General features: G+C 33.3%; 1 protein-coding gene across 5 annotated transcripts; it reads left to right on the top strand.

The window, feature by feature from the left end:
* Nucleotides 1–288: 288 nt before the first annotated feature.
* LOC145664645 (transmembrane protein 70 homolog, mitochondrial-like) lies at nucleotides 289–24,681 on the top strand. Of its 5 annotated transcripts, XM_081731479.1 has the most exons (4): nucleotides 289–648; nucleotides 5,847–5,953; nucleotides 11,869–12,233; nucleotides 19,068–24,681. In XM_081731479.1, the coding sequence occupies exons 3-4, from the start codon at nucleotides 11,910–11,912 to the stop codon at nucleotides 19,290–19,292; spliced, it is 549 nt and encodes a 182-aa protein (XP_081587605.1). In that variant the 5' UTR covers nucleotides 289–648; nucleotides 5,847–5,953; nucleotides 11,869–11,909; the 3' UTR covers nucleotides 19,293–24,681. The 5 variants fall into 5 exon arrangements, with proteins under 5 accessions (XP_081587605.1, XP_081587604.1, XP_081587608.1 ...); XM_081731478.1 differs by lacking the exon at nucleotides 5,847–5,953 and having other exon boundaries at nucleotides 291–648; nucleotides 19,068–24,678; XM_081731482.1 differs by lacking the exons at nucleotides 289–648; nucleotides 5,847–5,953 and adding an exon at nucleotides 749–813.
* The last annotated feature ends 2,802 nt before the right edge of the window (nucleotides 24,682–27,483 follow it).

The raw sequence follows: 27,483 nt of genomic DNA, 5'->3' as shown, positions 1-27,483 counted from the left end.
ACTATGGGTAAGTAAACATCTTGTGCAGAGTCACGTTTTGCTAATTTTTGAACATTTCTGTGAATTCAACAATACAACAGCGGAAATACTAACTGGTTTTATTGCTCCAACTATCGCTACAACTAAAAGTTATTCTGATCGCTGAACCATCCAAATTTTCGTTTTGTTTCTGTTCTCCAGAGGGAAGAATGAAATTATGCTAGATTTGGCCAAGATGGTAAAGTCAAGATGCTAGATGCTAAATGCGTATGAATTATGCTAGATCTAGCACCAAGATGCTAGATATGGCTTCACTGATAGGGACTCGCATCAAAATGCTCTGATCGTACTACTCTTTGCTCTACTTTTCAGTTGCTTATTCAGTAAGTTGACCAGAATTTTAACTTGCGAAAACGGGACACATGCAATGGGGAGTGCTGAGTGATAAAGTCTGAGTTCCAGAATATATTTTGGGCAATAGCAGGGCTTTAAAATTACAAATAAGAGTGATAACGAATCAAGAGCATTCAAAAGTTGCAAGCACTCAAGATCATTCAAAAGTTCTAGGCATAGTCTAAAAATTCCCAGTGTAGTGAGAGTTGATGCTTTACCGAAAGTAGCTCTACATAGTCTTGTGTAGAATTTGCTGTTGAAAAATGCTCTATAAAAGTAAGTAGTATTTTATTTTATACTTGCACATATGACTTGCGACATTCAAAATTTTATAATTTTAACTCAAGATAAAGATATTACATTTCTATTAAATACATTACGTGAAAACAATAATACCCCATATTACTGAATGCTTCAGAAGTGTAGCGTTAACAATGAAATGTGGGTAATGGTCTTTTATTAAGATATTAAATTACTATTGAATTTTCGAGCTGGCAGACTCACTGTATTGCTTTTTAGCACATGATTTGTAGATTCCTAATCTTCAATTAATGTTAAGTATAAAAGCAATTATGAATTGCAAAGTAAGTTGCATATAGAACTTAAGATTTCACGAAGATTTTTGATGATTTTGCTACAAATCTATCTATTTTTTGCATAAAGTCTAGGTTATTTAATTAAAGCTCTATCTTCCGTACAAAGTAAGGTGCTGGACAAGTTTAGGCACCACATTTTGCAAAATTTACAATAAAATTCTATATTCTGAATGGAAAGACTTGTTTATAAGGAACAAATTTCTGCAGAAGGCATAATTAAAATAGTGAGTAGTACAGCTGTATTTTATTTTTATAAGTGAATGATAGTGTAAAATCATTACAGGTGTTTTACGACAGTCCAAGTAAGTGAGTGCATATAAAATATCACTGTTTTAGATACTATTTTCTGACTGCACAGTGTGTAAAAACCGTGTTATGTTTACAAGGTAACGTTAGTAATGTAAAACAGCTACAAATGCTATAGTGATTGTTGACGCCCCTGATCTCTTCGTATGCGCTACCGCATTTCTCACCATCTTCGCCCTGCCCTGGTGTATTAGATAGCATTTGTGCTTTTTAGATCCCACCTAGCACATGTTGGTTTGTATTTGCATTGTAGTTGGCACATATCCGGAGACTTTATTTATATGTAAACCATGATAAAATTGAAATTATTCAACAGTTACGTCTGGTAACCCCATTTAACTTCATCTATGCTAATTGAGGAATTGTCATGTCGTCCAGTAAAATTCTTTTGGAGGACAATATGAAGGAAATTAGTGAAAGAGTTAAATTTTTCAAGAATTATATTTCGAGTGGTCCGTCTAAACTTGGCCTGCAGACACATAATAATAATAATAATAATAATAATAATAATAATAATAATAATAATAATAATAATAATAATAATAATAATAGGTATATAACAAAACCATTCCCTATACTAGATGAAACTGCTAAAATATAAACTAATGTGTCTATTAACCTAACCTAGTTGGCATTGCTGACCTAACCTAAAATTAACTTGTTAACATTATTTTGTTGGAATTGAAATGTCTGATTTTACCTCTTATGGAAAACCACCCTCTTGAACGCAACCAAAGATGTACCAAAGTCATGTGTACGGCATCACAAACCCCGTACATTTCCAGAAAACAGGCTGGAATGCCCATTTAGGGGGTAGTGTGTCGTTGGAGTGTTGTATAAATGTGCACCCTGGTGAACATTCAATTATGGACGATTTTTCTTTATAAGTTAAACTGAATTATTCTGCACATATAGCCGTGAAAAACATCTACGTGCATCTGGGCAAGTAACGGTGAATGAATGAACTATATGTAAAATATATGGTTTGTAAAATTTTGTGCTGGTGACACAATATTGAGATATGAGGCCCGCGGCCACTGATCAATAGCAAGTTCTGATGAGCTTCTCAGGAACACAGTCGAGGAATTCGGAAAATTGGTCAAGGAATTCTAGGGATTCATTTCTGGTCTTTCGGCATCTGTGGCCATTTTAGCCCATCATATATGAGGAATGACGTCCCTCGGCGATTACACTGCCCGGGGAAGGAAGGAAGCAGCTTGGAACTTTCATGTTACGTTGTGAATGAGGAAAAAGTCAGGAAAAAACTCACTTAGGATGGATTTTATAGTTTTGCCAACCGTGTGTCTCCACCGGTACCACTCGTACCAATCATGGAATTACAGACAAATTGGCATACACCATGCCATTGTCGTTAAGTGACTCCGCACAATCGATAAAAAAAGAAAAGTTGAAAACATAGGTGCCACATGAGTTGACTCTGGCCGATAAAGATCGCCGTCTGGAGGTCTGTAGCCCTCTAAGTATACGAAATCATAGGAAGGTTTTCACATTTGATCAAAACTGATCTAGTACGAAAATCGTAAATACAATGCTGGAATCGTGAACAACGTGGGAGGTTGTTTCCGAAATTACTCTTTCGCCCACAGAAGGTGTTTTTGATGCCATAGTCTATGGTTAGTGACACTACACCTTTTTCTGTCCGTCATATTATTTCTGTCGAGGTGAAACCATCGCCTGCTGAGCTCCATGAAAGACTGCAAACTTGTTCGCAAGCATTCAGTAATGATCAGCTAACATGGTTTCCTCATGTTCTACGACAACGCACGCTTAAAAGACAGTTCTGTATAAAACGGTTCCTCATCCACCCGTATTCTTCCTACTGTTTTTCTTTAGACTACCACATTTTTCGGCATCTCGATCTCTTTTGGCAAGGAAAACTTCCTTGATGACAGGGTTGTGCAACGTGCGATCACAGCCTGTAGTTGTTGTTGATGATGATGGTGTTAGTTGATGTGTAGTGTCCCTTTTCACCACTGAGGCTATATGAGATGTGGACTTTAAGGTGGAATCCGAATCACCGTTATAGTTCAATGTTCTTCTACCGGTTTCTATTTTTTGAAATTGACACACTTCTTATAAGGATATTTCAACACCAGCACAATATAAGCTTCCTTACACACAATTCCATCAATACTTTTAACTAGTAGTTCATGCAGTTATTTTTCTCAGTGGGAGTTTAATTTTAATTTTTATTTATTTATCTTTCTTAACGTCTCGCAGTTATGCTTCTCAGCTGAAGGAGGCAATGATGATGCTAACAAAATATTGGAGTGAAAAAAATTAATAGAATCCCGAGAAAACCAACGCATACGGTGTTTGTCCACCAGAAACCCACTTGCCGAAAACTGAAATCAAACCAGAAATCCCATGCACCAGAAGCGAGGGCTCTATCACTGAGCCACCTTGACTCTTATGTGAAAGTTTCAAGAGCTACACTACGAGCATCTAGATCGATAAATTGGGGATTTAATTGAGCACCACCATCAAAGCCGTTCATGTTCACTACGAAATGCGAACTTTTAATACAAGTAGCCTAATATAAGTTTATGATGGTGCATAAATATAGACAAACTTTGAAAACTTTGAGTGAAAGTAATTAGTATGCGGTAATTTCTAATTTACTCGGGCTTTCGATTAAATTCGATTCTATAAGGTAAGTTACGTTAATACTTGAAAATATACATTTCAACATAGTATTCTATATTAAAAGTCAGAATTGGCAGCCATCTTATATTCAGTGTATAGTGTTCAATAATTAAGTTATCCCATTTGAGAAGCGGACAGACTCACAAAGCTATTAACTATAAGTTAAAGTAGTGATATTTTTTCCTCAATAGTACAAATATAGAATAAATAATTCAAGAAATAATCCCAGAGTGGTTTGTAACATGCTCGTCAATATTGATAGGAAACAAAAGTGTATGAAATATCCACGACGCACCACTCAGGAAAACAAACTAACTTTTAATAATAAAAGTCATGCTACTTCTAATGAGAGTGAATTAACTAAATTCTCAATGTAAAATTAAGTTTATAGTGGATAACTATTGAATGAGTGAGTTTTTCTTGAACGAAAATACTTGAATAGTTTGAATTTAAGGCGAGTTAGTAAATCTAACTAACTTACGAGTAAAAATTCGTAATTTATACATTGTCAGTGTAAAAACTACGTCTTCCAAATGGGAACAATTATATTTAGTAATATACTATTTGTTGGTAATATACACGGAGCAATCAGGTACTTAGGACTTTTTTTTTCAACAAAAGGAAATAGATTAGAAGCAGATAGAAGCGTGAAAGTTCTTTTTAAGAAGTCAGCCATTCTTTATGATGAGTGAAATCAAATGACAGCATAGTTCGTTCATTGAAAACCCAACATGTTGTTTAGATGCTAAGGATGGTGATGTCAACAATCGAAGACCAACGCGTTAATATTAATTTTCTCTACTTGAATGAAGAGCTCCTCCGTGGCTAAGCGGTTAGCGTACGCGCCTTTGGCTTGGGAGGGCCGGATTCGATTCCCGACGGGAGCTCATGTGTTTCGGATTCCACGTTAATCAGTAGGTTCACATCTCATATAGCCTCGCTCCTGACAAGGGACGTTAAACTCAAAATCAACTCAACTCTACTTGAATGGAATACGCAATCGAAATTAACAGTAAAAATTCCACACAAATGGATAAAACAGTTAATAAAACGTCTCTCATGTTCCTACCTGCTTCCAATTCCTTCCAAGAAAGAAGAAAATTCAGTAGATCTGAATTTGAATGTATTTTATAAATACAACATTAATGAAAATTTATTTTACAAGAATAAAATAAGATCATAACAGTGCCTGCTTAGGTGGAGTAGTTTCACTTTCATGAATGTAAATCACTGCTCTTTATAGAATAATTTGAATGTATTTGAAATAAACTCCATGTTATGTTACTAATTGATACGGTAGGATTCACATCTATTTAGTGTAAATAAAAATTCTTGTACCTTAAAATATCCAAAAGACATAAAATTTGCGTACAGTTTCAAAGAACCCTTAACATCTTCTTCAGCGCATCTAAAGAATTTGCTGTCATATAGAAGACACAATGATCTTTATATATATAAAAATACGTACCAAGATTTTTCATTGCGTAAAACTGGAAGAGAAGAAAATCTTACTATTAAATTCGACATTCATCTCATCACTTAGACTTTACAGGATGGATAAACAAAGAATTCTTTGCGTCATGTCTTTTATTAACAGCAAAGTTTTAGATGTGCCGAGCAAAATGAAAGGAACTTTAAAATGTTTTAAGGCGCAAGAATTTTAATTTATAGTTTCTTATTACATTCATAGATTTTAAAATTTGTTGTCAACAAATAATTTATCTTAGAAGTGAAACATTAAAGTTCCTTGTCACCATCTTCATTATTATTTAAACATTTTTTTTTTTTTTTTGTGGATATTCTATAAAATCCATCCAACTTAATATTTATGTAGTGTAAAATATTTATGTAAATTGTACTATTTTCTTTAATACCTACATACCTTCTCTTTCTGTCTATTCCCAGCGGGGTTCTTGTGGTTCCAGCTGCTCATTATGCTGTAAGTCCACGTCTTACATAGCCTCGCTGCTCAGAGTGACGCTAAACTCAAATTTACCTTCTCTTTGTGCATTGTTAGTAAGATTTAATTTCATTATTCAGTTTTCAATTATACACATGAACAAGAGAAACTAACGAAAAATGAGAAGGCGTACCGTACACTAATTGGGTCACATTATAATAAAACGTTATTTCATATCAAATTAAGGAGGGATGTGTATTCTGTTTCCCGGTTTTTAAAAAAGTTATTCTTAAGTAATCTTGATCTCTCTTTTGCCACACTGATCATGGTTAGGGTCCTCGACTATCAGGGCAATATTTTTCTATATTCCAATAAGGTTTTGTTTATAGAAAGGTAACCCAGAAAGTTCTGTCGCTTTTTGTGGAGGTCTGTGTCCAATTGGCCCTTACACAGTGAGTTGAATGAGAATGGAGATAAGGCGAAGGTCAGTTGTGGGTGTAGGTATATTCAACATACTACCTGGTTGTGGCAGTTCAGTTACACCGTGAACTTGTGTAAGAATGTCTGTAAATAATCGCTGACCAGCTTGTGAACTACATTCAAATCAGTACTTTTTATTAGACAAAACATCTTGTACTGTTACGTACATTCGGTAGATTAAAGAAGCCACAATTTCCTCAAATTGGTTGGTTTGTTAAGGTTTAACGGAAACATCAACGGAGTGGAGTTTTCTAAAATATTTTAAGAATTAGTGATGCTACGTAGACGAGTTAAGTTGTAGGAATAATCTAACGTTTATTTTATTATTTTTTTTTAAAGACAGTGTTAAAAAGTTCGCTAATATACAGTTTCAGTGTATGAAATCAAACGAATTTCTATAATTTTAAAATAAACTTAATGTAATCTGTAAGAATGTTAGTATGTGTATAATCGGCAAAGACATGTATGTGGCAAATTTCATGTGAAAAGAGCAGTAAATAAGAACAATAAAACGAAAGTAAAACTTCCTTGTCCATTTAGCAACATTTTGTTTTACTCATTCTAATTTTCGTATTTATAATTATTTTCCTATGAAATTTACTACAAATATACATTTCCCGATTATACACATAGTATCAGTATTAAAAGTACCTTGTATACTTGATACAACATCATTATCAAATTATATTCTTACAAGAAGACAGTTATAGATATGCGACAATCATTTTGGACATGAGTATACATAAGAAATAACAAAAAAGAAAGAAAAGATTACAAAATAAAAAACAAAAATATATTTATATATGTAGAACATTAACCATATTTACATAGACTTTAACTTGTTTTTAAAATGATTTTCAGAGTCAAAAATATCAACATCGGACAATAAACTATTATACAATGATGCCAGACTGAAGTATAAGGAACGTTGTATAATTGATAATCTGGGTATTACATATGTAAGTAACGTATGACTACGAGTAAGGCGAGATGATACGCGAAAATTGGCAACGGAGATCAACAATTCAGAGTTAATTTTCCCATTGATAACTTTATGGAGAAACAGCAAGTCCGCTACCATACGTCGAGTAAGTGGAGTCTGAATATTGAGTTTGTTTAGGAGCTCTGTTTTATTGTTCGCACTGAAGGAACTCTTTGTTTGACAATGGCAAGAAAAAAAGTTATGGACAGAATCAAAACGGAATAAGTTTGAAGCATAGGCCATATTCCACATCGGTGAACAGTATTCGATTTTAGGAGATACAAAAGCTTTGAAGAAAACACTGAGTGATTTGAGACGGCGAATTTCAGTAAATCTGTAAAGCATACCCAGTATTCTCATAGCACTCTTAACAGTAAATGTGATGTGATCAGCAAATGTAAGTTTCTCATCGAACAATACTCCGAGATCTTTATCTGTAGCGACTCTTTCGATAGGACTGTCATTAATACAATATTTGTGATAAATTTTATTTTTCTTCAAAGAAATACTAAGAGTACAACATTTTTGAAGGTTTAGTTTTAAATTCCCAGTCGTACACCAGTCCGTAAGTTTAGTAAGAATTTGTTGAAGTAGTAGAGCATCGTCTATGGTATAGATTTTATGGAAAATTTTACAGTCATCAGCAAGGAGAAGAATGTTCGTAGATGGTAAAAAGAGGAAGGAAGGGAGATCATCCATGTAAAGAAGAAATAGCAGTGGTCCTAGAACATTACCCTGGGGAACTCCAGAAAAAACTGGGACAAATTTGGATGAAGCATCTGGCATAACAACACGTTGCATACGATTAGTAAAATAATCCTTTAGTAAAGACAGAAATTTTCCATGAAGATTAAATCTGTTGGATAGCTTGTGGAGAACAGATGGATGTCAATTTCATCGAAAGCTTTTGAGAAATCTAAGTATATTACGTCCAGTTGAGTAGTTTTTGAAATATAGTTTATAGCACGAATAAGAAGTTCTGATATGTTGGTAAGGCATGATTTCAGTTGCCGGAACCCATGCTGTGCAATGTTGAAATAAGGGGCTGTGAACTTGCAAAGTCTGTCCTTTATAATTTTCTTGCAAAGAATTGACAACAGAGAGAGAAGGGAAATGGGTCTATAAGAACATACATCAGTTTTAGTGCCAGATTTATAGATTGGAATAATGTTAGCCTGTTTCCAAAGTAGGGGAAAAAGCCTTGGGATAAGCAATTGACGTGGCTGTATTGCGAAGGAAGGTTGTATAAATATTGTCGGGTCCAAGAACACGATGGTCAGGTAGAGCTGACAAGAGTGACTTGACTTCAGCGGGCGTAGTAGAAATCGAGGATAAGGAATGCGAATATACAGCTTTAAGAGCAGGAAGAGGATTTGTACCGTCTGGGTGGAGAAATTCCTGTAAAGTAGTCATTCAATGATTCAGCTCTGTGTACTCCAGTGACAGTACTCCCAGCATAGTTGACGTTCATGGGTATACTAGTTTTATTTCTCCTTGAAGTAATGAGAGACCAGAAGCTGTTAGGTCTCGAACAAAAGGAAGTTGCAATATTGGAGATGTAACTATTGTATTTTTTTCTAAGTAGGAACTTGGCGTATCGACGACTTTGCGAGAAACTATTGTAAGTAAACTGGGTGAGATGTTGTTTCCAGAGTGACCACGCGAGCTTCTTGTTTTTCAGAGCAGACCGAATCTCAACATCAAACCAAGAAGGGAACTTAGATGACTTTTGTGGTTGTTAAGGAACAAAGTCTTCGACAGCAGCTACAAAGGCATCAGCTGCGCGCTGTAGCATCATCGATGATACCATTTTCCAACAAACACCATGGAAAAAGATCTAAGGCACGGCAGATATCATCCCACAGTGCCTTCTTCCACAGTCTATTAACGTGATTCGTAGGACTAGAATTTCTGTTAGAAGTTCGAATATTAGGACAAAATATAATATCCAATGAATATAATGTCAGCAGAAAAAAATTCATACGTGGAGTTATGTCAATCTCATTTAAAGAGGACATAATCTAGGTTACTATCCGCGCTCTTATTGAACATGTTATATTGACGTAGGGACAGACCATGAATAAATGCATCCAAAAACCAGTCATCATTTCCACACTTGCCAACCCCCATATCAGGTGATATCCGATCAATGGACAAATTAAAATCATTCATTAAAACCACATCACCTAAAGAGAGGGCTGCTAATACAGAATCTCTGCAAGCTTTTAAGATGCTTAAGGGAGAGATTTGTGTGGCCTATATTAAGAAACAAGGAACACTTTCTTACCTTTAGCAACATTAACTTCAACTCATATAATTTCACAATTTCTAGTTAGGTCGTGGCGTACTTTACTGGTCCACTTATTATTATTCACACAAACTATAACACCACCACCCCGAGAGGATTCACGATCCTTTCTATATATGTTAAAGTGAGATGAAAATGGAAGTTCTTCATCTTCTACAAAAGCGTTCAACCACGTTTCGGTGAAAACTAGGCAGACATACTACACTAATTAAGTTATGTGAATTTCACAGTTCATTAAATTATTCTTTATACTCCTAATATTTTGATAATACACAGAAAAATCAACACTGATATTCTGTTATTTTGAAGTTTTGCGCACCCTTCGGCACAAAACTATGTAAGGCGTGGATCTACAGTTTATTCGGGTTTCGTACTACAATCTATAACGGAAATCGAAACCGCGTCTTCCTTACCGAAGATGATAATATTAGCCTTTTAGCTAATGGAATTCATATGTGATGTTTCGTTTCATAAGAAATGAACTTGTATCGTTCTTACTTCTGTAGTAATTTACGTAGTATAAAGATTTTAGCACACAGTTTCATAAGACGAATATGTTGTTGAAATATTTGATGGAATGAAATATCATATACACAGTAGCTTTCTCAGAATTTTATCAAGGTGAAGGGGGAGGGGGAGGAGAAGAGGAGAGACCAAGCATTCAATCTCATTTCCTTTTAGAACAAATATTATATACATATTATAGTAATCTTTATTCTTTCCATAATGGCTTCCCCTTCCGTACGCCACTATAAATTAGTTTTACGTTCCACAGCTATGCTCTTTCTAAAGAAGATGGATGAATTAATGAAGTGGAATGATCAAGAAATAGTTGATGGAATGAGAATGTGAGAACCCTGATAAAACCTATGGGCACGATGCTGTGCACTACAAACTCGGTGACCGGGAATTGAACCAGGGACCCCTTGCACTAGGTGTGAGCGCTCTACCACTGAACCACCGTGCCTGTATCATATATAAATATAAATATAGTCAGTTAATCGCAAGTAGTATTAATCGCTAACCGATCTCTACCTGACATTTAGCTTATTTTTTGTGCACTTTCTATTGTGTATGTCAATAACAAGTTCTATACCATTAATACATTTGTACGAACGAGTAGGTTTCTCGGAATGCAAAATAGATACTAAACTGTATTAGATTTAGTTTTCATGCTCATTTTACAATGTTGTTGAAATATGTGCTTTTTATTGTTTTCAGTTCGTTTTTGTGTAGAAGATTTTCATTTCTTATTAGCTTTATTTTCTGTTTTCCTTATCTTTTTTCATTAATTCATTCATATCATTTTTTCATTGAGTTGGTTCTTGTCACTCAGTTAATATTATTTTTAAATATTTGTTTTACCATTTATTCTTTAAGGAAGGTTATTCTCAGTTTTATGATTTTATGCTATGCTGGTTTTACAGTTTAAAAACTATTTGGTCAACGTAAGAAGCTAAAACAACATTACAAATATTAGAAATATTAATTGTACTACCCTTGGTATATGTCTGTGATTTAAGAATTGCTCGAAATCAATTCATGATATGTGATTAGGAATTTACAATCGATGTTTTAAGAAAACGCCGCTGAGGAATATAGGAGTACACACAGAAAATTTCAACAGTTATTAAATGACAGGTGTGTGTGCCAAGGTTAGTCCAACTTAGTGTTTGGACTACAATACTATGATCAACAAATGCTGTAGAAGAGCTTGAAACTCAAGGAAACTTTTATTTATTTTTCTTTTTTAAAAGTAACGTAAATAAATAATTAAGCTTAAATAAAAGTAGAAATTTGATTCTTTACGCTGATATTTTCTATTCATATTACTCTATGCCACACAACGTAGTTCTGTTAGTTTTCCGTTTTTTTATTTTTAAAATAAGGTTAAATTCTTGGTAAACGGAAAGTTTTCTTTTTTCCCTTCCTTTTTATTTTAATTTTTAAATATCACTTTGCTGACTAGTTAATTCTTCGTTTATAACACAGCAAATAACACTTTCTGAAGTTGCTCATTCTGATCGAGGTTTTCCCACATTTACCTCAGTTCCATTAGGTTGATCCGAGGTTTATCTTAAATAGAGTTTCAAGCTTCTTTCTAACATCACGTCTTGTCTGGATCGAATGGTTGTCATTTCTAACCTTCAATAGTTCAAGCGCGTTTAGAAGTCAAAATTAAGTTAAATTATCTTGTAAGTTGCATTATATGATTTATCATTTCAAATCTTAAGAAAGTATTTTATCTGTTTTGCAGGTCAACTTGCGTAATTTTATTCCTGCTTGAAAACTTTTATAATGTTTTTCTTATCTTCACCGCCTGATATGGAACTTGAAGTATATCAAGGCACCTTGATTCATCAGATTCGAAAAGCAAAATTGTTTACCTTTGGCACAAGTATCTTGGGTTTCCTCGCTCAACCTTTTGTCATCCGCAAGTCTTTGAAACTTCGCAGCCTTTCTTTTGCGCTTGTTGTTGGAGGAATTGTTTGCTTCATCACATGTGTGCCACCTCTTTTGCTGCATCATTTTGTGAAAAGATATGTTACTGTGATTCATTACAACCCTCGCAAGAAGTCGTTCACAGCTCAGCTCATGTCGTTCTTCATGAGAAAATGGGAGGTAAGTTTGGCTTAGATTTAGATTCGTTTTTCTTATTACCATTTACAGTAGAAACTCTACGGAACTACATAATAGTAACTTCTAGGGAAATTGCAAACTGTATATATATACATGAGGAGTATTCAGAAAGTAAGGTTACAAAGATTTCATACAACCAATACAGCCAACAGATAGTACATAGATTAGGTTATTTCTCAACGTAGTCTCCATATCGGTTGAGGCACTTGTCGCATCGTGGGATGAGTTTGAAGATTCTCTCCTGGTAAAAATCCTGTTCTTGTGTGTTCAGCCATGTTGTCACGAAATATGTTTCATTTCCTTGTCTGAAACGAAGCGACAGCCTCCTAGGTGCTCCTTCAAGTGTAGGAACAGGTGAAAGTCGTTTGAAGCGAGGTGCAGGCTGTAGAGAGGATGGTCAATGATGTCCCAACGCAACTGCTTCAGCAGTGTGCTGGGTTGGCCACTGCGCTCCTTGTCGGTGACGTTTTCTGTACCAGCCGCAAACTTTTGATGTCATCCTGCGACATGCTGACGAGACTACAGTCTTTCCGTAAATCTCTACCAGGTGAATTTCATTCGTGGTTACATGTTTCGCCCAAAGAAATCGAATAACTGAGCAGACTTCGTCGGAAGGCTAATTCTCCAAAACGAGTCGCCATTTGTGTTCACCTACAACTAGCGCCATAGATGCCGGATAGTTGAAACTCTGCACAGTTGCCAACTCCATAACAGACGAAACTCCAGAAATATCAGCCTTGTAATCTTAGTTTCTGATCCTTCCTCGTATATATATATATATATATATATATATATATAATATATAATATACATAGGGTGGATCATTTATCTTGGTACACCCTTATGACTTTAAAACTAATAGACAAAAAATGTTGGAAGTTTTTTATAATGCAAATATCAACAAAGGTATGATATTTGATATTTAACATTCCATGAAATAGCACTACATCAGGTTATTACATATTTTAAATACACATGTTAAACGAAAACTTACATATCACATCTGTTCTCCAGAACTATAAGCCAAGAACGCTACACATCACAAACATTCAAATTCTGGTCTCTCCTTTACCATTAATAACGCACGTGAGACGGATGAAGCAACACATTCAAAGTACTTTAATGTCTGATACTTTTTTCGTATCTCCGGAATGGTTTGGGGTATCAAATTACTGTAAACGGTATTGTGGTCTTAACTTCTATTGAAAACTATGTACGGAAATTGAATATGATGCTTTCTAAACGCTTTTCCAAATAAAATTATTTTTTAAAAAATCAAATTTTCAATTCCTTGTAACTTTCTTAATACATATTTTGAATATGTTTAAAAAATACAACTTTATGTTGAGTTGACAACATTGTTAATCTGGTTATATTGCAGAGCATATCAAACAATATTCCTCCCTCGATATTTCCATGGTACGAAATTTTACCGTTTAGTATGTGTTAGTTTAAACGTTACAAGAACGTATCAATATAAGTGGTCCACCCTGTATATCTAGTTGCTCACCCTGCAAACTTCGCCACAATATACTACGACCATTTTCACGGGTGTCGTTAGCAGGGGGTCGGGGGGGGGGGATTCGTGCCCCCAGTTTTTGTCAAATATATTTAAAGAAACTATACTATTTTGTATATATAAGTTTTGTCGGAAAGAGGATTTCGATTTTGATTCATCCGACCCCCACCCCCACATTTAAAAAGCTAACGACGCCAGTGCCATTTCCGTTAGTGGCCTGGTATATAAGTATTAATAGGCAACGCTAAAGTTTCAGCAGCTTCTCCTCTGAGGGAGATGCAATATATTATGGTGATCCTGCTTAGGAAAGAAGAGAAACTGTTGGTCGCTTCTACTTTCAACTTTATTTTAATATGTTTTGGTGAAAGTGTTATATACAGTGTTGCTTGCCTAAATGAATAGTGTTTTTTTTTAATATATATATATAAGTGTTCAGTGTTCTAATACTTCTTTTCTAACAGATACTACAACCAGTAAGAAAAAAAAAGAAGAAAAATATGGGAGTGTAATGTTTTACACGTGCTTTCAACACGACATGCTGGCTGTAAACAACTTCAGAAAACAGCCACAAAGAATACATCGTCGACCATCGGTAAAATCGTCAAATAAAGACCAACAAAGTCAGCCAACATTTCAGGATTAAAGAAGCCTCAGCACCGCAGAAGGCATTAATTTGCACTGATCGATCGTCAGGGTGTCTATCGGTCACGAAAGTCACGAAAAAGTCACGAAATCAGAAAACGGTCATGAAAGTCACAAAAAAGTCACGAAATTTAGCTTTTGGGTCACGATTTTTTTTTAATTGTGCAAATGTAAGTACAGATTGGAAAATTTTGTTCTATAAAACATCAAAATTCAACACCAAAAATGTCTATGATCGGCTTTAGACGCTACCAAATCGCAAGCAAAGTACGTTTGTGTCGCATGGATGAAAATTTGACCTAATTCGCACCCAAATTCGCTCTTGAAAATGTTAGGAAATTTTATGATTTGATAAAGAAAAGGTCACGAAAAAGTCACGAAATTTCATTGTGAAATTTTAGTAGACACCCTGATCGTCCCTTAACAAACTCTCTAGGACGCTCGGTCTCTGAGAACTTCCCTTCACTTGAACGCTGATTCTCGAAGTTACCTCACCACTCTTTAGGATGGACGCTTGGTCTTTAAGAAATCCTGCCACTTGGACGCCTGGTCCTCGTCAACATCTCACCACTCTCTAGGGCGCTTGGTCTTTGAGTTTTATTCCCCTTCTCTAGGAGGTTCGGCCTCTGAGAGATCCCTTACATAACACTCCTTGGCCACAAGAGCCTTGGATCCTACCACCCTAAAGACGCTCGATATGTGGGTCTCTACAACATGTCTCCAAGAAAACTACCAAAATATCTAAAAAGACTTAGTATTAGAAACTGCAGTTATTATTATTATTGTACATAGGATGAATTTTAAACTAAAAGGTGATTGGGAAAGTCTAAAAATTCCCATGTACCATTCCTTTCTTTAACCTCTACCGTAAAGTGAACTTTACAATATATACAGAGTAAAGGCTCACATTAAAAACACTTTTCAACATAGCCACCAAGTCTCTCAACACACTCCTCCGATCGTGACACAAGTTTCAAATTATCCTTAGAGGAGTGCGTTTCCTGGGAGTATTTGACTTCTTCGTCGTAACTGAAACGTTGGTCGGCCAAGGATTTCTTCATCAGACCAAAAAGGTATTCGACAACGTTCGAAGATGTATTGGCCGGCCATTACGAATGCTTATTCAATTCTCTTGCTGCTGTTACATGGCAAAGTGACAAAGTTAATACAGCCCTCTTCAAAGAAATTGCACCATCTGGATAGAGGTGTTGCTAGGTCCATAATCTTCACCATACACATACACCATTTCCCTGTGAATTTCATTCGGGTACTCTTGCCATTTGCGTACAAAATACGAACAACACATCTCTGCTCTTCATAAGTAGATAACTGTAATACGTGCCATTTTTGCGCATTAATTTACACTTTTGCCAGTAGAGGTACACTTGATCTGAAAACTACAGACTACAGTGTGAATTTCAAAGTCCTTCTCTTTCAATTTTCACGGCCCAAATCAGTATAAAACGCATAAAAAGGTTGTACATTATTTATTGATGCTTCCGTACTTTTACTTTTTCAAATGTCCTATGTTTTGCATGCAGGGACTCCTGTGTCTTTCAGCTAAGAATGGATTTAAAGTACGTAATGTAAGAACAAACTCTAAACATCGCGATAAATAGCAGGCTACTGAAGTAAAGCAGAATAGTTGGCGTTAAGCGCATTTAAAACCTTGAAGAAATTAAAACATCGAACTAAAAGTTCAATTTGTTAATTTTCATAATTAACAACGTATAATTACTACTACTAATAAAAAAAAAAATCACAGGAAAAGAAGTTCTGTTAGTGTTCAGTTCAGGAAGTTGAGTGTAGAAAGGAGTAAAAGTGTTTTTAATTTAAAAATAGAAATCACGATGCGTCGCAGGGATGGAAAAACGTATTTCTTCAACCATTTGCATAGTAGTTTTCATAACTCTATCAGTGGCATTCATAGTTTTGAAAAAATAATAATCAAGAACAGATTACTATAAGTGAGGAAATGCTGGGATCTAAAGTTATACTTCAAATTTAATAGGATTTTCTGCTGATACTGTGGTCTTCAAATATTTCAGGAAAAACCTTTTCGAGGATAAATGTATAAGGAATGAAGAGTAACCAGAGGTAACGTTACTCAAGAAAAAAAAAAAATGTTGAAATTATATCAAGAAGAATAATTCACTTTTGGAGACAAAATGAGTACCTGTTATTTAATTATTGACGTTAGTTACTATATTAGTGATAACCCTAAAAGAGATATCTTATATCGTATAATATCCTCTTGTAATGAAAACAAAGACTAGTAATTTGAATGGTTTACATAGATCAGTGGTTCTCAACCTAATTCCTATCACGACCCTCATTTTATCACATCCTCTTGCCAGCAACCTCCTTATAATTTCTGGTTTGTAATAAGCTTATGTGGAATTTTTAATACACTTATTGCAAAAATCTTACGATATCCATCTATTTCTGTAATAGTAGAATCCATTTCTTGTATATATTGAGTACAGTAACAGTAATATATTCCCTATCATGAAAGTGCTGTTCCAGATGGATATTAAACCCCTTCATTGAAGAGGCCATCAAAGTAGCTGATCTAAGACCAACTTCTTCACCAACTAATAGAATTTATCGTGCGGCAAGTCCTTGTAACTGGTTTTCTGTAACGAAGACTTGGACAAGTTTTAGTTGAAAAGGAGAGAACAATATCCTGGTCTAGTATCTGCTGCTTTAAAAGAAATAATTCCATTTGTTAACATCGTACCTTTGCAAAAGTGTTTTTTCTTCCATGGTAAGCATTAAAACAAAACAAGAAATCGCTTATCAGTTGAAAATGACTTGATAATGCGCGTCACGAAGATTGAACCGGACATTGCCGCACTATTGAAATCACACCACGCTCAGGTATCTCATTAGCTTTCAATTGTATATCAATATGCAGGTTTTGTTGCATTTATATTTTTGTGGTATTTCAATATGTAGTCGCATTAGTTTCATATTGTGCCTCTTTCATTTAAATCGTTTCTTAAACAAATCTGCTCCTGTTGAAAATGTTTAGTAGACCTATTTTTTGTTGTTCTTATCAGTATGTATAAAAATAAAAATATGCCTATCAGAACAAAATTCACAATAAAATTTAAAAATATTTTCTGGTATTAGATTCTAATTATATTTATCTCTTCCGCTTATCTTCACAACCCTTATGAAACCCTCTCGCAGTCCCCTTAGGAGTCGCGACCTCCAGGTTAAGAAACCCTGACATAGATCCACCGTTGTCTTGATATTTTATCTCAGCAAACACTAATTACTAGTTTTTGTAAGAATGTGTTCTTAGCACAACATAACAAAACATTAAAATAATTACAAATATATGTATTTTAAAAAATTCACTCTCATCTCTATGTTCCGTAAAGACAGATATGTGCATAAACGATGTGCAATATTAAAAACAAATATTCTGTGTTTATTCTTCTGCCACATAAATTATGCTTTTTTTTTTTTTTGACATGTTCTCACTTCTGTCAAACGTACTCAAAACCTTATAACTTGGAAGATTAATTGACGTAGCTTAGTCTTTAAAAATGTATAAAATTTTCAAAGATATTAACCAACTCGAATTTAAACAGGAACATTGTTTCTTCTTAGATACACTTAAGTAACTCATCTCGCTCTGCACTCTAAATAATACTATTATTTACAAACCCCTTTAATTAAACCATGTAGTAGTATTGTTGTTCTTTCACCTTTTATTTTTTAAAGAAGGAATTTTCTCAATTTATTTATATTACGTTGAACTGTTCTTAATTCCACCACAAAATAAATAATCGAATTTCATATTTACGTTCTAAAGTAATCATCTAAAGTTAATAACAATTGAATAACATGAACAGAAGATCGCAGTTTTTCTCCTCCACTTTTTTGTATATCAAACAATAAAAGAAATACGCACTGTCATACTAATTCCGCGTAAAAAATGACATTATTTATATATCAATTACCATATTATCTTTCTATTATGTCAACATTGCAAATTATGTTAGTTTCATTTATTATAACGGCGTTCTTTTTGCAATAAATCTATGTATTTTATTTAATAATATACTATAGATATACAAAAGTTCATTATTGATGTAATTAGTAATCATAACCTCCATTTTCTGTCCAATTTCCTTTGTCTGTATTGAATACTGTAGTTTTTATTTACTTATTTCTTTATTTATTCCTTGTATAGAAAGATTCAAATAAACTTCCATCTATTTAACGACGAAGAATCGTGCAAAACCAAAATAATTTTTTTTAGATGTTTAGAAAGCCCAGAGATTGCTTCATTTTTTTCTTTAGTATCTCTAATGTATTCTTTGATTGTTGTGTCAATATTTTTTAAGTGTTTTTTTTTTTTTTTTTAATATTATCAATAAAGTGTAAATTATAAATTTTTGAGTAGATTAACAGAAGATACATACACCTAAGGAATCTCAATAATGAAATATGTAGGAAGTAGAAAGGTAAGAAAAGCGTCAATATTTACTGCCAGAAAGAAAACGAGTTTTTTAAATTGTATTTATTGTACAGCTGTTTATGCACTATATGTGCCTTCAGAAAATAGGTGAGTGTGAAAGGAATAAATAAGTGTTCCTTATCTTCTGTAAGTAACTGTATGCATTTTCATTTACTTTTAGATTACTTTCACCCCATATGATGTTATAGTACCTCGTCATAGCAGGTTTACGTCTTTTATAGTCAAGGGATTTCCTATGTATGTGGAACCAGGTCGTTTCTATGATCCTATACACTATGGCAGAATTATGGGAAATGAAATACCATTTTACTTTGAGGAAGATACAGTACCATATCGCTTTCGAAAAATTGAAGAAGATTTTTCCATACGTAATACGGAGGGATAATTCTGATTGAATGTATTAAACTGTAATGTATCTTGTTCTTCAGTTTGATATATTGTAAGTTTATGATACTCTGTGATTATTATTTTTTTTTTTTTAATGACCACGTGGAAGTCTTACTTAACAGGAATATTGTTTCCTCTCAGATAGATTTAAGTAACCCACCAAAATTAGAATTTGAATTGTCCCTACTAAAGCTCTAAACCTCTAATATTTTGTTCTGGCTCGAAGAATATTTTCAAAAGGAACTTACTAATGTTAAACAGGACAGGAATACGCCTGAAGTTTTTACCGACAAATCATTGTGTATTGGAATTTCATTCCTGTTGGAGGATTGCCTCCAAGTGACTGAGTGACTTCGCTTGAAAAGAACTAACTTAGGTTATGAAATTGTGATATACATTTACAGTTGCTGGGCTGAATGTATCCGTTTTAGGTAAGAAATCTTGATATTTATTGAAATCACTTTATACGTTGGACCTAATCTCACTTTGCCTTTTGTTTACGATTGCCCTACAAGTGAGAAAGAAATATTAGGTTTTAGTTGTACAATATTAGTTTTGCAAGGTTATCAAATAAGATTTTCACGTGAATTAAAGGAAAAGGGTTTTCTTGCGCAGTAACTATCATTGTGTTTGAACAAAGTATAAGAACGCGCAATTTAATTGTCATATTTTCATACCTCGAGCTTGTTTGATTCATCAAACAGTGAACCGTTAAACAAGTGGTAATAATAATTTTAAAGTGTACTTAAGAAATTTATGGTAATCAGGAAATTGCCAGACATTTTATTGAAATTTAGTCACCAATAGTTGTTTGAATGATAATAAATAAACTTGAGGTGGGAGTAGTCATTACTTTTATCTTAAAGTTAATCTCCAATACAGAAGAGCAGGCTAAATTTTCAACTACTAGCTGCTGAAGTCATCTCCTGAGTTGATGCTATGATATGCGGAATTTAGGTTAGTTTTAAATTAAATTGAGGTTTATTGGGTTCAGTGTCCATTGGTGTCGTTTGTGTTTCGGTTTCTACGTTAAGTTGCAAAGCTGCAAGTGCACATCTTATAGCTTCAGTACTGAAAGAGAGGTGAAACTCTAAACGAAGAAAGAATATAGGGATTGGGATCAGAAGGCCTAGCAAGTACAATTTATTTTGAAATTAAATAAATCTTTGGATGTTTCTATATTCAATGTAGCTCAAAAATTAATTTCATTTAGGAAGTTACATAGGTTTTGGGATTAAATTGAATTAATCCATACATCCTAGTATTAGTTCAGAGGAAACACCAACCCCTTTTAATTGAAAATTTAACCTTCAGCTTTAGTCTCGAAGACTTGCTTGTAGTAGTAGTTTTTTTATTATTATTTTTTATAGCCATAATTGAATTATTTATAGAAAACGACAACTTCTGCAAAAATATCTAACATTAAAAATGAAAAATGTTTCCGTCTAATAGATTTTATGCAAAAATTTTAATTTATTGACAAAGATCGTTCTGAGCCTCATTCTTTATTAATAAGTATATATGAAAATAAAAGATGACACAGGAATCACAATTAACTGTATAATCCCCTAATTCTTCAAGAACACTATAAACACACATGTTAGTCATTTTGAGATGTTACTTATACTGATGCCAAAAATTATATTATCATTAAATGATAAGAATTTCGCTGAGCAGTTTACTAACTATATGTAATAGAGATGGCGTTAAGATTCACAAAATGACTATGTGGACTAGCCTGAGCCACAGAAATAATAATATATACTGTTAATTTAAGAAACAAGAAAAAAGAAGGAGGTAGCATCTTATACAGTCAATATATGTATTTCTTAATTAATATAATACAGAATTAAAAAGTTTGTATGAAATTATACCAATTGCTCTCCTAAATAAACATGTAAGGGCCGAAAGATTCAATATGTATAATTTATTTGTAACAAGTTGGATCACAAGTTTGATTTAGGACTAGCCGAAAATCTTTGCTGTAGATCGTACTCTATTTCAATTAGCAATGTGCGTGTGAAACGTGTTTCCCTTCCGTTTATGATCTCAATCACCAGTTCATTAGAGCATAAAACCAAATATTCACTGTTATTTCGTTTGAGTTTTTTTTCTTTATTTTAATTGCAACACTTCTGCTAAAAGATAGTTAGCACAATGAATAATCGAACCTAGAGTCACATGATCAAAGGCAATATCATATAATCGTCTTTTACGTGGTAATAAAATTCATAATTTTTTAGCACCAGTTTTTGTTCATCATTCATCTCTTCAACCTCTTGCAGTATTTTTAAAACCTACATTTTTGCCTCTAATACCTAGTATTACTAAGCAAGAAAGGGTAAGCTAAAAGGTAACGGAAAAATGGATTATCTCTTAGTAAACTCAAAAAGTAATCAAATTATTGTTATGTATTTTTCTGTAGCTAAATTTGAAGAAAGCAAAACACAAAAGAACAGGCGGGTACCTATTTTGAGTTTATTTACACGATTGCTCCTGAAGTGGCATTTAATTTAATTCAACTTTTCGTCCTTAAGAAACCTCAGAGGGAAAACTTAGATTTTAAAATCGGAAAATCGTGTAAGGAGTTAGAAGATTTGCAGCATAAGAAGAAATTATATGATTTTTTAGTTATTCTCTTCCGTCATTTTAATGTCACTGAAGTACTAATTTAGGTGGAAAAGTAGGATTTATATGCGTCTAAATGAAAATTGGTTAATTTAGTAATAAACCCGATATAAGAAAATTTTAGACTGAGTTTATTCTTCATCACTATAATATATTGCCATGCGATGCCATCATTATAATATCATGCCATAATGACTTTTCTCGTAAATTAAAGACACTAAAATTCTGTAACACTTGTTTGTCATAAATTGTAATGTATCACAAATTAAGGACGCTTTCTCTGTCATATATCTGTCAACGTAATACAAGATACTTTGTTCCTCGAGTTCAGATATTTTTGGGTGTTCTTTCAATAGTAAAATATCATTAGTCTGTGTGGTGATTTCAAACTTCCACGATTAATTGAAAGAGTGAATGCAAATGTTTTTGTATTATACGCACTTAAGTATAAATAAAAGCAAATTGATGAACATACCTTAGAGGAATGTATATATATATATATATATATAATATCTACATCATTTTACTTTTATTTATAGAAAGTTTACGTATTTGTTCACTTATTTCAACAAACACAATTTTGAAGAAAATTTAATATCGGTAACTTTTAATTATTACGACATGGTTACATTACAGTTTTAATCTTATAAATTATGAACAGTTCATATTCAATTGAATAATTATTATTTTCAACAAATACAAAACCGAAGAAAACTATAAACAAATACTAATCTTTGTACAAACAAATATTTTGGTTGTAATCACATAAGTGTATTATTAACGAGTTTTATATATATGTTTTGTACCCTTGCTTGTGTATGTATGATGCAGTTTGATTCTTCTAAGGAACCAATAATACATGCTTTAGATACATTTACATGTTTTTTATTGCTTGCTGAGTATGATACAAACGGAAAAAAACCAACATGTTTTCATCTCCATTTTAGTGCAATGACAGTCGATTTTCAGAAATTGAGTCGATTCATGGTAACCAAATAAATGTCTCGTTTTGTTGTCGAATATTATGTTAAGAAATTTTATTCTCCACTGTAGTAGAATGATATTAGTTCGGTTTCACCTTATAAACCAAAAATAACCCTTTATTTTATACCGAATCAGGTAAACATTTAGAGATATTAAGGAATAAAATACGATTTTTACAATAATTGTGTAAAAGAAAATTCATTTTCTATCGTTGTATGATAGCATATTTGGGAGTTGTTTCTGTCATAAATATATAAATATAAGTTTCTATATTAGTTTAGACAAGCAATTATTAAATATACAGAAAATAACAAGTAACGGTAAAAATAATCGTCCATTTAGTTTTACCGTTCAGTGTCCGTTCAGTTTCAAACTGTATCATCTAAGGAAAGGGAACGACTTTCACTATAGACATGAAAATTGCCTGCCGCAGAGCAGTTTGATATTACTTCTCGAACGCATCAAATGTTTCATATATTGAATTCGTTAGTAAATATTAATAATATTAATAAAACATATTTTTATGTTTGACTCATATATCTTCATTATTAAGTATGGCGTTTGAATATTAGTCTTACAAATAAACTTTATGCTCCCCTTATTCTACAGTATCCTTGTATAGATTGGTTTAGAATATATATTAAGAGTCGAATTTTGTTTATTATATATGTAATTTTAAAATTTTAGATGCAAATTTCAAGTGTAAATATTCATAGAAACAGTACCACAACGAACTACATTATATATAGCAGTCAAAATTCATTCGTGTATTAAAAGGTCTGCCTCAATGAAGTCCCAGAACACGATGTTATTAAAATCACAAATACAGAAAACTATTAAAACAAATAACAGTCATTATTTAAATGAAATTCACAGGTTCGGAAATATATTAAATCAGGTAACTTTTATTTTATTTATTTATTTTTAGTGAGGCTTCATATTCAGTCAGTAACTAAATTTTATATGTAGAAAAGCAGTCAACAATACCGATTGGTATAGCCGTGATTGGTGTGATCGATGTTGCAATTTCCCTTTATTTCGTATTCAATAGCTTTCAACTAGCAGGACTGCACCGAAGCGATAGCAATGTGATGCCGTACAAGTTCGGTGTTCCTTGTTTATTATAGGAATAAAATGTGGCAAAGGGGCCAAAAAAGTTAAAAAAAAAAAAAGAAAAGTGATAAGATTGAGGAAAAGTGCAACCATAATATAGTTTGGAGTGCTTTTTATTTTATTTTATTTTTTCGAGACAAACTGATTTGGACATTATAATAGTTCTAGTAATTAGTTCCCAACATCCTTTCTCACTATTTTTTTTTTTAAATCTATGTCTTGATGGTGTTGGATGCTGTCACCCAAAAGAAAGTTTAATGTTTGAACTAATTAACACTGGTATTCATTAATACTGTTATGATTTGTTGACTTGTTTTGTGGGGGAAAACGGTAAGGAGAGGAAAAAGTGGTTTTTGACCAAAAAACTTAACATCAGTGATTTCAGAAACATTGCTATTTTCTTCAATGGAGGAAACTGATCGAAATGACAGTTAATTGAAACGTTGCATCGAATTGCAGTTTACCATTTGGATGCTTATATAAGTACAATGAATTTTTAATTAAAGTATAACATTATACAAAAGAGCAAAATAAATCCTTTTGGATTTTACTTATAATAATAATTATCATATAATTACAATCGATTTTTTCGTGATCAAGATGTTGTAGATAGAATTGAATGAACTTTACTTTATACAAAATAGAGGAAAATATATTTCTTTTCTCCATTGTAGTATGATGTCAGTTATTTTTGATTTTGTTTTGAGTATACTAATGGATTCATGGACGTCTTTAGTGTACTAGAAGTGTTCACCAATTACTCTGTCTGATATAGAAGGAAAATCACTTTTCCACAGTCACTCATTACAGAAGAAATGCACTTCGTCCACCTGTGTTCTAGAGCTGCTACACTTAATGGAAAAGGATGGCGGTTGATCAGCAAGCTATTGTTCCCACAGCATCATTTTCATCGTGTAACGGCCCCATCATTTTCAAACTTTTCTCGTGAATACGCTGTTCTAATTTGGGGAACAAAGGGAAGTCTCTATGAGTGAGGTCTGGGTAGTAAGGAGATTGTACAAGTAGACGAAACCTTGCAGCCTCAATTCCTGCCATTGTGTGGTAACTTCTGTGCGCAGGAGCATTATTCTGATGCAAGATTACTTGTCTGCGTAACATTACTCTCTTTTTTCTTTGATGGCTGCCCGTAATTTGGGGTTAACTGCGTAATAGTGTGTCTGTTTTCAAGATAATTAATAAAGAAACCCCCCGGCATTCCAAAACATAGTGACGATAACTTTGCTAACAGATGGTTAGGCTTTGAATTTGCGGGGAGAGGGAAATCTTTGGTGCTGCCACTACATGCAGGTTCCTTCAGGTTCAAAATGGAATACCCATGTCTTATCAATGGATACGTATCTCACAATAAAGTTCTCAGGATTCCGTTTTAACAAGGCTAAATTGGTTTCTGAATCACGCACTCTCACGTGCATTGATCCACAGTTAACATTTTCGAATTCACCTGGCAGACAATGTTTTCAACGTAGCTTTCATGCAAAATTCTTTCTATTGAACTGGTAGATATGCTTGTAGTCTCACTGCAAACATTAATATTTTCTTGCGTACACATGTTGTTGGAGGATCAGCACCATTTGAAAGTTCACAGATTTTCCTACCACAGCGGAATTCACGAGGCCATTTTTCATCACTTGCTAGGACGGGACACTATCACCCAACACACTAACCATATCAGCGTGCATCTTCATCAGTGACAGATTTTTTATCTAAATGTAGTTGATCATGGCACCCACTTCACATTTCTCCATTTTCACAACCCGGACCCACTCACTACCTGTAAAAAACAGAAATCACAACCAGTATAAATAAAATTGCCGTGTACTTCGGTACACATACTTCTAAAATTTTGGAGTACGACATATTACAAGCACAATATTTTTGTTCAAGACCTTCTATATCAGGGACAATAATTGTTGAATACCTTCGTATGCATATACGTATTAACGAATTCAAACACGTTACTTCTATATATTTTTTATTTCGTTATGATATAAATTATTTTCGAATATATTAAGAACACGGAACCCTCCCTGCCAGTCTAATGGCTAGCACGTGTGCCCTTAGGGGGACAGCACAAAATTTGAATTTCACAATCATTCACTTTCATTAATTATCTGTCCCCTTTAGCCTGAAGGATATAACCGAAGAACGCTAAACTATAAAAAATAAAAAAAGTTTAATTTCATTAAGAATACAGTTCTATGCTATAGCTATTGATCTGATGTTCTAAAATGAGATCATAACGTGTTTAGGAATGTTTCAATTTACAATATATATATATATATATATATATATATAATTATATAGTTCACAGGGTCACGTAAATAAGCATTGTACATTATTTACTGTTTCTTTCTAAGGTGTACATGCAATAATATTCAGAGTATTGTATTACCAGTTTGAAACGTTGTTAAGGCACCGAAGACACGTACGCTAACTATACAATCATTAGGAAACTCTTGAATTTGAAAAGGATAATTTGGATAAAAGATGGGACACTATAATAAGAGTTACTTGAAATATCAATACTAAAATCACGTTCTGGAGTATAATAATACAATTTCATATTTTAAAATCGTTATTTATTTCTTCATGTCCTTTTCTACAACACTTTTTTTTGTTACCGTTTGGAATATTTACATATTTTTATAGAATATTTCATCAATAATTAAGTACCTAGCGAACTTGACAGAAAGAATCGATGTCTTTCGAGTTCGACCTTTCATTTACGTAGATTTGATGAATTTTTGTTCCTGCATTTTTCAAGAAACTCCCACAAAACTTTCTACTACTATTTATGAATATTATTTAAAGCATTAGCATTAAAATGCATTACTCTTCTTCAACAACTATAAAGAAACTTCAAAGGACGTACTATGAGGAGTCTTCTGTACAAAAACTGAAATAGAAAGTTTTTAGCATTACAGTGAACCGTTGCTACTTTTTTTTAAAAAAGTGCATATTTTGTTGATACTTTCTCTTATTGATTTAATTTAACTTTGTTCATACGTATAAGGTTGTTACGAACAAGATGGTACTTTTAAATCTCAAGAAGTCTAAATTAGTTCTACAAGATATGAGGTAACCAGCAATAAAAATTTTACTAGTACCTTTGAAAAGGCAAAGGCCTTCCCCTGAAACTCTCTGGTGATTAAAACTGTTGAAACAAATTGAGATACGTCCGTGATTGTCGTTTAATTCGTTTAATTATGTGTTCACTTATTTTGTTGACATTATTTTAATATTTTTAGTATTTTCTTTCTTTCTTTCCTTTTAAGCTCTCCCTTAAGTCTAACATTATTTAAACACGAGTTTAGAAATGAAATTGCAAGGTAACGATTACAAAAGTTGATTGATATTTCCTTTGGTGTTAGATCTCAACTGTGGTTCCACGGACAGTAGTGTCTCAATATGGCCACAACTGTGCTCTGAACGACTTTAGTGCT

The sequence above is a fragment of the Thermobia domestica genome, chromosome 11 (assembly GCF_964235325.1).
Source record: "Thermobia domestica chromosome 11, izTheDome1.hap1.1, whole genome shotgun sequence".
Taxonomy (NCBI): domain Eukaryota; kingdom Metazoa; phylum Arthropoda; class Insecta; order Zygentoma; family Lepismatidae; genus Thermobia; species Thermobia domestica.
The sequence above is the reverse complement of the archived record's forward strand: the minus strand, read 5'-3'. Positions and strand labels throughout refer to the sequence as shown.